This window comes from Oncorhynchus mykiss, chromosome 9, assembly GCF_057628025.1.
Source record: "Oncorhynchus mykiss isolate SJ-2025 chromosome 9, ASM5762802v1, whole genome shotgun sequence".
Taxonomy (NCBI): domain Eukaryota; kingdom Metazoa; phylum Chordata; class Actinopteri; order Salmoniformes; family Salmonidae; genus Oncorhynchus; species Oncorhynchus mykiss.
This window is the reverse complement of record NC_143030.1, coordinates 76,934,899-76,950,832: the sequence shown is the minus strand read 5'-3', so window position 1 is coordinate 76,950,832 and position 15,934 is coordinate 76,934,899. Positions and strand designations below refer to the sequence as shown.

At 42.0% G+C, this 15,934-nt stretch overlaps 2 protein-coding genes and 1 pseudogene across 3 annotated transcripts in view; all 3 read left to right on the top strand.

Annotated features, from left to right (window-relative positions):
* LOC110532803 (S-adenosylhomocysteine hydrolase-like protein 1) overlaps window positions 1-6,176 on the top strand; it is a 59,141-nt gene extending 52,965 nt beyond the window's left edge. For both annotated transcript variants that reach the window (XM_090185418.1, XM_090185420.1), the window contains exons 14-17: window positions 440-508; window positions 2,539-2,617; window positions 3,461-3,581; window positions 4,863-6,176. In XM_090185418.1, coding sequence (XP_090041544.1) covers window positions 440-508; window positions 2,539-2,617; window positions 3,461-3,581; window positions 4,863-4,869 — 276 coding nt within the window. In that variant the 3' untranslated portion in view covers window positions 4,870-6,176. The remainder of the gene's footprint in view (window positions 1-439; window positions 509-2,538; window positions 2,618-3,460; window positions 3,582-4,862) is intronic.
* A 1,238-nt stretch (window positions 6,177-7,414) lies between these two features.
* LOC110532805 (heat shock 70 kDa protein-like) lies at window positions 7,415-12,573 on the top strand (annotated as a pseudogene).
* Window positions 12,574-14,430: 1,857 nt separating this feature from the next.
* Window positions 14,431-15,934, top strand: part of LOC110532802 (voltage-gated potassium channel KCNC1) — a 54,845-nt gene continuing 53,341 nt past the window's right edge. The window contains exon 1 of the mRNA XM_036988924.2: window positions 14,431-15,885. Within this exon, the coding sequence (XP_036844819.1) occupies window positions 15,238-15,885 (648 nt within the window). The 5' untranslated portion in view covers window positions 14,431-15,237. The remainder of the gene's footprint in view (window positions 15,886-15,934) is intronic.

Sequence of the window (15,934 nt, the reverse complement as noted above, 5' to 3'; positions counted from 1 at the left end):
TGAGGGGTTAGTGTGTACTGTGAGGGGATAGTGTGTACTCTACTGTGAGGGGATAGTGTGTGAATACACACTATCCCCTCACAGTACACACTATCACCCCACAGTAGAGTACACACTATCCCCTCACAGTAGAGTGCACACTATCCCCTCACAGTAGAGTGCACACTATCCCCTCACAGTAGAGTGCACACTATCCCCTCACAGTAGAGTGCACACTATCCCCTCACAGTACACACTACCCCCTCACAGTAGAGTGCACACTATCCCCTCACAGTACACACTATCCCCTCACAGTAGAGTGCACACTACAACCACACACGACAAATGATCTCTGATAATCTCTGTTTTGATTTGAAAAGTGTTTCCCTGAGAATGGCTTTGCAATTGACCACTGTTTTGATGTAGCTCGTGTGTGTGTGTGTGTGTGTGTTTCCTACAGGGTCGTCTTTTGAATCTGAGCTGTTCTACAGTGCCTACATTTGTCCTGTCTATCACAGCCACTACTCAGGTGAGACATATTGTCCTGTCAATCACAGCCACTACTCAGGTGAGACATATTGTCCTGTCTATCACAGCCACTACTCAGGTGAGACATATTGTCCTGTCTATCACAGCCACTACTCAGGTGAGACATTGTCCTGTCTATCACAGCCACTACTCAGGTGAGACATATTGTCCTGTCTATCACAGCCACTACTCAGGTGAGACATATTGTCCTGTCTATCACAGCCACTACTCAGGTGAGACATTGTCCTGTCTATCACAGCCACTACTCAGGTGAGACATTGTCCTGTCTATCACAGCCACTACTCAGGTGAGACATATTGTCCTGTCCATCACAGCCACTACTCAGGTGAGACATATTGTCCTGTCTATCACAGCCACTACTCAGGTGAGACATATTGTCCTGTATCACAGCCACTACTCAGGTGAGACATATTGTCCTGTCTATCACAGCCACTACTCAGGTGAGACATATTGTCCTGTCTATCACAGCCACTACTCAGGTGAGACATTGTCCTGTCTATCACAGCCACTACTCAGGTGAGACATATTGTCCTGTCTATCACAGCCACTACTCAGGTGAGACATTGTCCTGTCTATCACAGCCACTACTCAGGTGAGACATATTGTCCTGTCAATCACAGCCACTACTCAGGTGAGACATTGTCCTGTCTATCACAGCCACTATTCAGGTGAGACATATTGTCCTGTCTATCACAGCCACTACTCAGGTGAGACATATTGTCCTGTCTATCACAGCCACTACTCAGGTGAGACATATTGTCCCCTCTATCACAGCCACTACTCAGGTGAGACATATTGTCCTGTCTATCACAGCCACTACTCAGGTGAGACATATTGTCCCGTCCATCACAGCCACTACTCAGGTGAGACATATTGTCCTGTCTATCACAGCCACTACTCAGGTGAGACATATTGTCCTGTCTATCACAGCCACTACTCAGGTGAGACATATTGTCCTGTATCACAGCCACTACTCAGGTGAGACATATTGTCCTGTATCACAGCCACTACTCAGGTGAGACATATTGTCCTGTATCACAGCCACTACTCAGGTGAGACATATTGTCCTGTCTATCACAGCCACTACTCAGGTGAGACATTGTCCTGTCTATCACAGCCACTACTCAGGTGAGACATATTGTCCTGTCAATCACAGCCACTACTCAGGTGAGACATATTGTCCTGTCCATCACAGCCACTACTCAGGTGAGACATATTGTCCTGTCTATCACAGCCACTACTCAGGTGAGACATATTGTCCTGTATCACAGCCACTACTCAGGTGAGACATATTGTCCTGTATCACAGCCACTACTCAGGTGAGACATATTGTCCTGTATCACAGCCACTACTCAGGTGAGACATATTGTCCTGTCTATCACAGCCACTACTCAGGTGAGACATATTGTCCTGTCTATCACAGCCACTACTCAGGTGAGACATATTGTCCTGTCCATCACAGCCACTACTCAGGTGAGACATATTGTCCTGTCTATCACAGCCACTACTCAGGTGAGACATATTGTCCTGTATCACAGCCACTACTCAGGTGAGACATATTGTCCTGTCTATCACAGCCACTACTCAGGTGAGACATATTGTCCTGTCCATCACAGCCACTACTCAGGTGAGACATATTGTCCTGTCTATCACAGCCACTACTCAGGTGAGACATATTGTCCTGTATCACAGCCACTACTCAGGTGAGACATATTGTCCTAAATACAACAGTTAGAATCATTGTATCATCACAATTTAACTTTCACCGGTTTTCAATTGCTTTTCCCCAGATGTACACATACTAGTTTATTTAGAGTCATTAATTGACATTAGAAATACCGAGCTGCATGCATTACAGACGTGGTACTAGTCCTACTTCAAGTGTTGGCGGTTTGCTGAAGACGAGACTAGAGGTACTCTGTTCTCCTGTTGTTCTGCTGCTACCTGAGCTTTGTGAGAATGGGATGTTGGCAGCGTTGAGACTCTGTGGTGGTCTGTGTCTCTCTGCAGGCCCTGGCTCTGATTGAGCTGTTCAATGCTCCTGAGGGACGCTACAAACAGGATGTCTATCTGCTGCCTAAGAAGATGGGTAAGACCATGGCACCCTATTCCCTATATAGTGCCCTACTTTTGACCATGACCCATAGGGCTTTGATTAAAAGTAGTGCACTAAATAGGGAATAGGGTGCCATTTGGATTGAACTGAGCCTTATTGATTAAAAACTTAATAAATACTGTAGATGTCAAATCATAATAAACACTAGATATCAAATCATAATAAACACTAGATATCAAATCATAATAAACACTAGATATCAAATCTTAATAAACACTAGATATCAAATCTTAATAAACACTAGATATCAAATCTTAATAAACACTAGATATCAAATCTTAATAAACACTAGATATCAAATATTAATAAACACTAGATATCAAATCTTAATAAACACTAGATATGAAATCTTAATAAATACTAGATATCAAATCTTAAGTGTAGATATCAAATCTTAATAAACACTGTAGATATCAAATCTTAATAGTTAGATATCAAATCATAATAAACACTGTAGATATCAAATCTCGATGAATAGAAACCACTCACAGTTTTCAATGCTCAGTTTGTTGTGTGGTTCAATGTCACAACCTCAAGCTTTTTACCATAAAACTGCATTTTCTAAACAGAAGTGTTGGTGTGTCCCAAATGGCACCCTATTCATTATGTAGTGCACTACGACCATATCGGCCCTGGTCAGATGTTGTGCACTACATAGGGAGTAGGGTACCATTTTTGGGAAACACCCATTTACTCTTGTTGCAAATCCATCTCAGTAATCATTTCACTGAAAGGTCTACCTACACCTGTTGTATTCGGCGCATGTGACAAATAACATTTGATCTACCGCGTCACAAAGCCACCCATGTGTTTCAGATGAGTATGTGGCCAGCTTGCATCTGTCCAATTTTGACGCCCACCTGACAGAGTTGTCTGATGAGCAGGCGAAGTACATGGGTCTGAACAAGAACGGCCCCTTCAAACCCAACTACTACAGGTATGGAGAAATGTTGGCACACACACACACACACACACACACACACCTTACTTATTCCCTCCCTGTTACATTTCTCCTAGTCAGCTCGGGGATTCGAACCAGCGACCTTTCAGTTACTAGTCCAACGCTCTTAACTACAAGGGTACCTGCTGCTGGGAAAATAGCTCTGGGATAGGGTTGGAGTGACTGTCAAAGGCAAACTAAACCATTAGGATATGTCTACAAACAAAGGAATAGAAACCAATATATAAAGGATCAAGTATTTGGTGAAAAGGAAAGGACAACTCCTATAATCATTGACGAATTCATGGAAATAAGGAATTTGATATAGAAACGGTAAAGAACCACTGACTGGCTGACATACAGAAAGAACCCTGTGATACACAACAGGTTAAGCCACGTAAAAAGAACCAGGTCAGCTTTTTAAAAAATAAAAAAACATTCTCTCAAACATTTCAGATAATGGTTTCCTCTGTAATTACGCTGACAGGTGAGGCTATTTTAAGTGGGGGTGGGTAGAATTCCCGCCTTCCTTTCTACTGTGGTGATTGGCTGTTGGGGAAATCAGTCAAGTAGGAGTGATCTGGGTTTTTCTTGATTTTTTTATTTTGTTGATTGAGTAGTTTTAGGGGTAGTAGTTTTAGGGGTAGTGGTTTAGGGGTAGTAGTTTTAGGGGTAGTAGTTTAGGGGTAGTAGTTTTAGGGGTAGTAGTTTAGGGGTAGTAGTTTTAGGGGTAGTAGTTTTAGGGGTAGTAGTTTTAGGGGTAGTAGTTTTAGGGGTAGTAGTTTAGGGGTAGTAGTTTTAGGGGTAGTAGTTTAGGGGTAGTAGTTTTAAGGGTAGTAGTTTAGGGGTAGTAGTTTTAGGGGTAGTAGTTTAGGGGTAGTAGTTTAGGGGTAGTAGTTTTAAGGGTAGTAGTTTAGGGGTAGTAGTTTTAGGGGTAGTAGTTTTGGGGGTAGTAGTGTAGGGGGTAGTAGTTTTAGTGGTAGTAGTTTTAGGGGTAGTAGTTTGGGGGTAGTAGTTTAGGGGTAGTAGTTTTAAGGGTAGTAGTTTAGGGGTAGTAGTTTGGGGGTAGTAGTTTAGGGGTAGTAGTTTTAAGGGTAGTAGTTTAGGGGTTCTGTGAAAGGGACATGAAACATCTTGTGGGACAGGACAAATCATATTATATTTATGGTTCTGTATGGCATGGATATTGGCTTCCTTTTGTGTGTGATTTTTTAATAATAAATCCCACTGTAGTTATATGATTGTTTTTAATGAAATATCTATTGTCTGTGCTCCAAGGTATTGACAGGAATGGACAATGCGGTGACCTGCAACCAACATCTGAGGGAGAGAAAAAAAAAACAAGATTAATTCTCTATTTTATTTTCTAAATTGTTACAAAAGGGAAGAATAATTATTTTGCTTTTATGCCGAATCTAAACTGTATTATTAACACTGTCGGGCATAATAATAATAACATAATATCTAACTTGTCTGTTAGGTATATTAATCAATTCATGCATTTCAATCATATGAAACAAGAGCAGAAACCAATATGTATGTTCCAAATGGCACCCTATTCCTTATATAGTGCACTTCTTTAGACCAGAGCCCTATAGGCCAGGGTCAAAAGTAGTGCACCAACTAGAGTAAAAGGTTCCATTTGGGACGTACTCCAAGAGAAGTAACCATAAACAAAAAAAATTGTCAGTCATATATTTTAAAATACTCTGTTTGCATGATTTTATCTTAAAAAATGATTCATTAATTGTTGCTAATGCTAATTGTTGCTAAATCACAATGTTTATTAGTGGCGGCTGGTGGGAGGAGCTATAGGAGGAGGGGCTTATTGTAATGGTTGGAACCTGTAACGGTATAAAACACATCAAACATATGGTAATCACATTAGACTCCGTCCCATTAATTCCATTCCTGTCATTACAATGATGCCGCCCTCTTATAGCTCCTCCCACCAGCCACCACTGACGTTTATTCATGGTTAATTGTCAATGTACTGTAGTTTTATCTGCTCCTGAAAGTCATATAGTGGCGCCAAGTTATTGGCCGTACAGTTAGAGAGGAGAATGAGAGGGATATGTTTCCACACACACACACACACACACATTGTCAGCGCACTGACATCTTAAATAAAGTACATTCCATGAGCCAGAATTGGTGTTGTGAGCTCTTTTTTTTAATGTCTAATACAGTATTTGACAAGTGTTTCATAACTGAAACAAGGCCTTGATGTGTGAATATGCCTTCTGAGCCATTTGCTTATCAGGGTACCTTCAACATTCAGTTCAACTAATTTGATAAGAGGTAATATATTTGAAAAATTCCAAGATTTTAGATTTGAGGTTATTTTCAAGTTCTAGAAGAGGTCTGTTGGCCTACAGTGACCTACTATATATAATCAGGTCTTATCTGCTTCTGTTCATTGTTAAATAAGTTATATGTCAACGTGTGATAAGGTACACTTCATATGTTCGCCTTAGACTATTTCTGCTTCCATGTCCTTCTTTTTTGATCAAGTAGAGGATTTATACTTCTCTTGTGACTGTTGTATCTATTCGATATCAGCAATAAACTCTAAATACTAAAATAAAAACATACAATTTGTTTGTAGACTGATTTGCTGAGTGAGTGAGGTGAGTTGAGTGAATGAGATCAAGAGAGGCCTGAGAAGTCCACCTGACAATAGTTAACGTTGTTGTTTTTTTTTACATACAGTGAGCTCCAAAAGTATTGGAACAGTGACAGTTTTGTTGTTGTTATTTGACTCTGTACATTGTGATTTAGGTTTGAAATGATACAATGACTATGAGGTTAAACTGCAGACTGTCAGCTTTAAATTGAGGGTATTTTCATTCATATCGGGTGGATACAAAAGTAAAAGAGTGTACAGGGACAAAATACTAAACTTGTTGGATGCATTTGCTGTTTATTTTGTTTTGTGTTTATAATTTTGTGCCCAATATAAATGAATTGTAAATTAATATATTGTGTCATTTTGGAGTCACTTTTATTGTAAATAAGAATGGACCATTAAACTACTTCAATACACATGTAAGTGAATTTGTCCCAGTACTTTTGTTCCTCTAAAATGGAAGGGACTATGTACAGAAAGTGATGTAATTTCTCAACGGTTCAGCCAATATGGATGAAAATACCCTCAGATTAATGCTGACAGTCTGTACTTGGAGCTCATCCCCATTGTATCATTTCAAACCCAAAGTGCTGTTCACTGTCCCAAAACTTATGAAGCTCACTGTACCTTTTTCATGATGCCAGTCAGGCATATTTTGCAGGCGTTCCTGAACCTGCCTAGTTGTACCGCTTTTTTTCCTATTCAAACAGTCCAGCGTGTGGACTGTCCGCCCTGTGTTCAGCTCTACTGGCTTGGTGTCGGGTTGCGTCGATGTGGCCTAGACTATTCACCGGCTTTCCCAGAGCGCCCACTGGCTGCAGTTACTAATATTACTGGCTTTCCAACAGCGCCCCCTGGCTGCAGTTACTAATATTACCGGATGTGTCACAAACTGTCACAGAAGATGTGCGATCACTCTAGAAAGGTGCTTTTAGTATTTAAAGCCATGGATCTCTCTCAGTTGAGCCATACCTTTTGGGGTAACCACACGACTCAGAAGCAAGGCCCAAACGGGGTGAAAATACTCAGGACTCATCCGAGATCCTTCATATCTCAAGAGAAGAACAAGCTGTCAATCACTATAAGTAGTTGTGGCAGTTTTTAGATAATGCCTAAACAGTTAACGTACATATGCATTATGTAAGTTATGTTCCTAATCTTACTCATGCAGGAACTAAAAAATAAAATAAAAAAAACCAAGATGTCTTCAGCAAAGGGAGTATCCATTGGCATTGACCTGGGCATCACATACTCCTGTGTGGGGGTGTTCCAGCATGGCAAGGTGGAGATCATCGATGACGCAGCAAAGAACCAGGTAGGTCCCACTTCTGTCTGTCTGACTGTTTATGTTTTAATAAATGCTTCCATGTGATAGTCTCTGGGATCAAATGTTGATCAAATCTTGTGAATGCATGTATTGTTTTGTTTACCCAAACTAACATTTTAATTGTAATTCATTTCAATGCAGGTGGCCATGAACCCCACCAACACTGTGTTTGATGCAATAAGCCTGATCGGCAGGAAGTTCAACGACCAGGAAGTTCAACGACCAGGAAGTTCAACGACCAGGAAGTTCAACGACCAGGAAGTTCAACGACCAGGAAGTTCAACGACCAGGAAGTTCAACGACCAGGAAGTTCAACGACCAGGAAGTTCAACGACCAGGAAGTTCAACGACCAGGAAGTTCAACGACCAGATCGTTCAGTCAGACATGAAGCTGTGGCCTTTCTAAGTACATTTTACATGAATTATTAATTTATTTACCATTTTTAAGAATACAAGCTCTAATTTATTACAATAAAGCACTAATCCTTCAACAAATGGAAACATCACAAACAAATAAAAACTAAAACACATACAGGGTTACATATATACAGGGTTACATATATACAGGGTTACATATATACAGGGTTACATATATACAGGGTTACATATATACAGGGTTACATATATACAGGGTTACATATATACAGGGTTACATATATACAGGGTTACATATATACAGGGTTACATATATACAGGGTTACATATATACAGGGTTACATACACACATACAGTTAAAGTCAGAAGTTTACATACATTTAGGTTGGAATCAATTAAACGTGTTTTTCAACCACTCCACAAATTTCTTGTTAACAAACTATAGTTTTGGCAAGTTGGTTAGGACATCTACTTGGTGCATGACACAAGTCATTTTTCCAACAATTATTTACAGACAGATTATTTAACTTATAATTCACTGTATCACATTTCCAGTGGGTCAGAAGTTTACATACACTAAGTTGACTGTGCCTTTAAACAGCTTGAACAATTCCAGAAAATGATGTCATGGCTTTAGAAGCTTCTGGTAGGCTAATTGAATTCATTTGAGTCAATTGGAGGTGTGCCTGTGGATGTTTTTCAAGGCCTACCTTCAAACTCACTGCCTCTTTGCTTGACATCATGGAGAAATCAAAAGAAATCAGCCAAGACCTCAGAAAAATTGATTGTAGACCTCCACAAGTCTGGTTCATCCTTGGGAGCAATTTCCAAATGCCTGAAGGAACCACTTTCATCTGTACAAACAATAGTATGCAAGTATGAACACCATGGGACCACACAGGCGTCATACCGCTCTACCTCCTAGAGATTAACGTACTTTGGTGCAAATCAATCCCATAACAACAACAAAGGACCTTGTGAAGATGGAGGAAACAGGTACAAGAGTATCTATATCCACAGTAAAACAAGTCCTATATCGACATAGCCTGAAAGGCCACTCAGCAAGGAAGAAGCCATTGCTCCAAAACAAAACATTAAAAAGCCAGACTACAGTTTGCAACTGCACATGGGGACAAAGATCATACTTTTTGGAGAAATGTCCTTTGGTCTGATGAAACAAAAATATAACTGTTTGGCCAGAATGACCATTGTTAGCCGAAGAACATCATCCCAACCGTGAAGCACGGGGGTGGCAGCATCATGCTGTGGGGGTGCTTTGCTGCAGGAGGGACTGGTGCACTTCACAAAATAGATGGCATTATGAGGCGGGAAAATTATGTGGATATATTGAATCAACATCTCAAGACATCAGTCAGGAAGTTAAAGCTTGGTCACAGATGGGTCTTCCAAATGGACAATGACCCCAAGCATACTTCCAACGTTGTGGCAAAATGGATTAAGGACAACAAAGTCAAGGTATTGGAGTGGCCACCACAAAGCCCTGACCTCAATCCTATAGAAAATGTGTGGTCAGAACTGAAAAAGGGTGTGCGAGCAAGGAGGCCTACAAACCTGATTCAATTACACCAGCTCTGTCAGGAGGAATGGGCCAAAATTCACCCAACTTATTGTGGGAAGCTTGTGGAAGGCTGCCAGAAACATTTGACCAAAGTTAAACAATTTAAAGGCAATGCTACCAAATACTAATTTAGTGTATGTAAACTTCTGACCCACTGGGAATGTGAAGAAAGAAAATAAAAGCTTAAATAAATCATTCTCTCTACTATTATTCTGACATTTCATAATCTTAAAATAAAGTGGTGATCCTAACTGACCTAAGACAGGGAATGTTTAACAGGATTAAATGTCAGGAATTGTGAAAAACTGAGTTTAAATGTATTTGGCTAAGGTGTATGTAAATTTCTGACTTCATACATACATACATACATATACATATACATACAGGGTTACATACACACAGGGTTACATACATAAAAAATGTAATTTGAAAAGTTTGGGTATATCAATAAACTGAGTTTAAATGTATTTGGCTAAGGTGTATGTAAACTTCTGACTTCATACATACATACATACATATACATATACATACAGGGTTACATACACACAGGGTTACATACATAAAACATTTAATTTGAAAAGTTTGGGTATATCAATAGATGACCTTGTTGTTCTCACCCTTCTAAGTGACCAACGATGGTGGGAAGCCCAAAGTCCAGGTGCAGTACAAGGGAGAGACCAAAGCCTTCTACCCCCGAAGAGATGTCCTCAAGTCGGGGAGGAGTTCAAGGGAGAGACCAAAGCCTTCTACCCCCGAAGAGATGTCCTCAAGTCGGGGAGGAGTTCAAGGGAGAGACCAAAGCCTTCTACCCCCGAAGAGATGTCCTCAAGTCGGGGAGGAGTTCAAGGGAGAGACCAAGGCCTTCTACCCCCGAAGAGATGTCCTCAAGTCGGGGAGGAGTACAAGGGAGAGACCAAGGGCTTCTACCCTGAAGAGATCTCCTCAAGTCGGGAGGAGTACAAGGGAGAGACCAAGGGCTTCTACCCTGAAGAGATCTCCTCAAGTCGGGGAGGAGTACAAGGGAGAGACCAAGGGCTTCTACCCTGAAGAGATCTCCTCAAGTCGGGGAGGAGTACAAGGGAGAGACCAAGGCATTCTACCTCCGAAGAGATCTCCTCAAGTCGGGGAGGAGTACAAGGGAGAGACCAAGGGCTTCTACCCTGAAGAGATCTCCTCAAGTCGGGGAGGAGTACAAGGGAGAGACCAAGGCCTTCTACCCTGAAGAGATCTCCTCAAGTCGGGGAGGAGTACAAGGGAGAGACCAAAGCCTTCTACCCCCGAAGAGATCTCCTCAAGTCGGGGAGGAGTACAAGGGAGAGACCAAGGCCTTCTACCCCCGAAGAGATCTCCTCAAGTCGGGGAGGAGTACAAGGGAGAGACCAAGGCCTTCTACCCCCGAAGAGATCTCCTCAAGTCGGGGAGGAGTACAAGGGAGAGACCAAGGGCTTCTACCCCCGAAGAGATCTCCTCAAGTCGGGGAGGAGTACAAGGGAGAGACCAAGGCATTCTACCTCCGAAGAGATCTCCTCAATGATCCTGGTTAAGATGAAGGAGATTGCTGAGGCCTACCTGGGCCAGAAGGTATCCAATGCAGTCATCACAGTCCCAGCCTACTTCAACGACTCCCAGAGGCAGGCTACTAAAGACGCTGGGGTGATCTCTGGTCTAAACGTCCTGAGGATCATCAATGAGCCCACAGCGGCGGCTATCGCTTACGGCTTGGACAAGGAAAAGAGAGAGGAATGCAATGTACTCATCTTTGATCTCGGCGGAGGCACCTTTTGACGTCTCCATCCTGACCATCGAGGACGGGATATTCGACGTGAATGCCGACACACACCTGGGAGTGGAGGATTTTGACAACCGCCTGGTCAACCACTTTGCTGAGGAGTTCAAGAGGAAGAACATGAAGGACATCAGCCAGAACAAGAGGGCAGTGAGAAGGCTGAGAACAGCCTGTGTGAGGGCCAAGAGAACCCTCTCCTCCAGTTCCCAGGCCAGCATTGAGATCGACTCCCTCTTTGAAGGCATCGACTTCTACACCTCCATCACCAGGGCTCGATTTGAATAACTCAACTCTGAGCTATTCAGGGGAACCCTGGACCCTGTGGAAAAAGCCTTGAAAGATGCCAAGATGGACAAGGCCCAGGTCCATGAAATCATTCTGGTTGGTGGCTCCACACGAAATCCGTAAGATCCAGAAGCTCTTGCACGACTTTTTCAACGGAAAGGAACTCAACAAAAGCATCAACCCAGATGAAGCGGTGGCTTACGGTGCTGCCGTCCAGGCGTCCATCTTGATGAGCGACACCTCTAAGAACGTCCAGGACCTTCTCTTCTTGGACGTGGCTCCTCTGTCCCTGGGCATCGAGACAGCAGGAGGGATGACCGCCCTGATCAAACGTAACACCACCATCCCCACCAAGCAGACCCAGATCTTCTCCACCTATGCTAACAACCAGCCAGGTGTGCTCATCCAGGTGTACGAGGGAGAGAGAGCCATGACCAAGGACAATAATCTGCTTTGGAAGTTTGATCTCACAGGTATCTCTCCCGCTCCTAGAGGAGTTCCCCAAGTCGAGGTGACCTTAGACTTCGACGCTAACGGCATCCTGAACGTGTCGGCGGTGGATAAAAGTACCGGCAAGGAGAACAAGATCACCATCACCAACGACAAGGGGCAGCTCAGCAAAGAGGACATTGAGAAGATGGTGCAGGACGCCAACAAATTACAAAGCTGAGGACGATGCCCAGAGGGAGAAGATAGCAGCCAAGAACGGTTTGGAGTCCTACACATTCAACATGAAGAGTAATGTAGAAGATCCAAACCTGGCAGGGAAGATCGGCGAGGATGACAAGAAGAAGGTTGTTGAGAAGTGCAACCAAACTATCTCCTGGTTAGAGAGGCTGAGAAGGAGGAGTTTGAGTACCAGCAGAAGGAGCTGGAGAGAGTGTGTAACCCAATCGTATCCAAGCTCTACCAGGGGGGGCGGGAGGGGCTCCTCCAATGGGGAGCTGTGGAAAAGAGGCCGGGGGCGGGGCTAGCTCTCAGGGCCCTACCATTGAGGAGGTGGACTAATCAATCAATCACTAAAAAGAGACCTGTTTATGATAGAACTACTGTTTGTCAACTAGCTTTGGATTCTTAGAACTTTGCGTGTACATAGATCTGCTGTCAATAAAGAGCACTTTAGGTTGTTGTGTCAACTTCAACCCTAAATGATATGATCACATGTTAAACCAATATTATGAATGGGCTATTTTTTTGTTATTCATTTAACTTGTTACAATAAAAAATAAAAAAATAATGTTTTGTTAGTCACTCTTTTCATTAACACAGTCTCATATTTACAGTTTAGGACTAAATAATATTACCTTTCAAATTTGTCATACAAAGTAACAAGTACTATACTCACATGTTTATAAACAATGTACTGTACAACATTACATAACAGTGGTTCTCTTATCATTTTAATTGCTCACAAGATAATTTAATTTCTGGTATTATATTGACATTGATATTCAAACCTACTTAATTGTACATGTTTGGATAGATGACTCGCTCTATGTCCACAGAACGACTATTGACTCAATTCAAGAAAAATTGTACGCATCCCAAAATGGTAGTGGACTATGTAGGGAGTAGGATTTCATTACTCTTCAAAATGATGGGAACCAATATGACCACTAGATGGCAATCTTAGGTCACCAAAGAAACACCTTTTCAAAATGCCAACAAACGCCGTTCCTTTTTGAACCTGTTCACCTGTTGGACCAGACTGGCTTATGAAATATGAATATGCTAATCTTTTCCTAGAATAGCTCTGAACCGACGTTAACCCCTAAGCAGACTGTGTGAGCTGAATTGAACTGAACTGAATTTGTATTTGCGGTACGTCAATAAAACATCTTCCTCTTATTAAGATGCATATTTGAAGAGGATGGATGACACATGAACGCATTGATATTGTAAAACATGTCTTTCCAAAGTGGTCCTAACGTTATGACACAACAGGTAGTGTTAACCCTTATTCTGACCTTGTGCAATTGTTGGTTATTTTAAACAGGCAACACAAATTGATAAGGATTACTTGGTGGTGATGAGTTATGTGTATATATATATATATATATATATATATATATATATATATATATTTTTTTTTTTTAAATCTGTCTCTTGTAAATGAAGGATGAAAAAAAGGTATTATTCAACGAGCATCAGTGAGAGGAAGAGAACATTCTAGAGCAATGAAGAACTGAGCATCGCTGCTGATTGCAAAGGAATCCACATGTTATTGAGAGATGTCTTTCTTTATACAAGTGGCTACTGCGCTCAAATGACTGATTTAAATGCTCCAGTTAAACGCAATTATTTTGGTAGATACAATGATGTTGGGTAAACGTGCTTGGCATGGTCTATAGAACACGAGTGAGTCAGCGTGAGGAAATTGTACAGTCTAAAACACATGTTGCCATACAAAGAGCAGTTGTAATATAAACGATGTTTTTTTCATGGATCTCCCAATAATGTGACTTTGAATTCATATACATGTGTGTGGGTGTAGGTGTGTCTGTGTGAATTCATTGTTTTAGTTATCCTAATTGGGAATCAATATATGTAACGATGGATAGCCTACCTGTCCTCAGCCTACATTGTGGCACACAGATACAGTACCATAATAGATATGCGTGAATCTACAGTCATTGTAAAACCCATACTAGTACTATTCACGTTTTCTAATTATATAAACGGAAATCATGAATATATTTAAAGGAGTGGTATATTATAAGAACAAAATAATCTCTCATAAAGGCTAAAATTAACCAGACTAGAAAGGGTTAATGTATCGAGTCTGTTGCAAGCCTCAGTCGGCGCTTACAGGGAGGGCTGGCTGTGTGTCGTCTGTCTGACTGACTATGGTGTGGCTGAGCTGAGGGAGGAGGGAGGATACTTCTGGTTGGAGAAGCAACAGATCCTTAATGTTCCCTGAAAAACAACCTCACATCACATCTCATTCGCCTCCAGGAAGACATCATCGCAAATTGATGGAATATTCCAAAGCACACGTCGCGCGCATTTAGTCATTTAGATCATTATTGGGGTCAACTTCCATGTTTAGGAAATGTGTTTTAAAAAATTGGGGGGGGTCTGGCGGATTTTGTGATTTTTGTGAATTTTCGGATAAGGAATAATGCAACAATAGGTGAGGACCTTGGGTTATTACTCCCAAAAATTAATCTAGAAATAGACTTTCTTTAAATTGGCACATTTTGTAGATTTGATGTAGAATATAACACTCCCAATATTCCATAGCATAATCTGAAACTATCGTTGAAGGTCGCCAAGTATCCATGACTGAACTGTTGAATCTTTGAAGCCTATTTTCGGCAACAACTTCTGCTTATTTATAGACATTATTCAACAAATATTTTGACCACAAAAGCCTGCCTAGTCCAGATATTATATAGATGTTTTGAGATTGCAACCTATAGATAAGAGTCGTTAGGGGAGTTGTAGCCTTTATAACAGGAGGTTTTAGTCAAGGGCACTCTCTCTGCCTGCCTGCCGCTCGCATTGGACTTGTTGAAAGCAACAACTGTCCCCGGTACAGTTGGATACATGAGTAGTATTATAACAAGGACTGACATGAGGAAAAACTCAATTGTCACCGTGTGATTCACCGAGATATAATAACTGAATAACAAATTAACGGAATAACCAACCGTCTCTCCATCTAAATCTATGATTAACTCGGTGTGTGTTTCGTCTTACCGAGGACGCAAATCAGGCAACAAACCTCCGTCCAAGACATGCCTGAAGGAAGAGATGACCAGGGGGGAAGACTCTGAAAAAATAATCATCAATGTTGGTGGCACAAGACACGAAACCTACAAAAGCACAATTAGGACCCTACCGGGGACGCGCCTGGCATTGTTAGCCGACCCGCCAGAGCCGGTGAACAACCCAGACACGGACTCCCTCCCACCGACTCCCTCCCTACCCAGATCCATATCTCCATATCCAACTACAAACGAGTTATTTTTCGACAGGCACCCTGGCATATTCGCTTATGTGTTGAACTATTATAGGACTGGCAAGCTCCATTGCCCCGCCGATGTCTGCGGGCCTCTTTTTGAAGAGGAGTTGGCGTTTTGGATGATAGATGAGACCGACGTGGAGCCGTGTTGCTGGATGACATACCGGCAGCATCGGGACGCAGAGGAGGCGCTGGACATATTCGAACCACCGGACCCAGATGACACGGACGATGAACTACCCAGACGGTTCGGCATTGAGGACTGCCCGGACCGATCGAGGGGATGCTGCGAAGTTTGGCAACCAAAGATATGGGCACTCTTTGAGGACCCCTACTCATCCAGGGCTGCTAGAGTAAGTTTACTCTTTTTGTGCATATTAATACTATTGCAATATATATCAA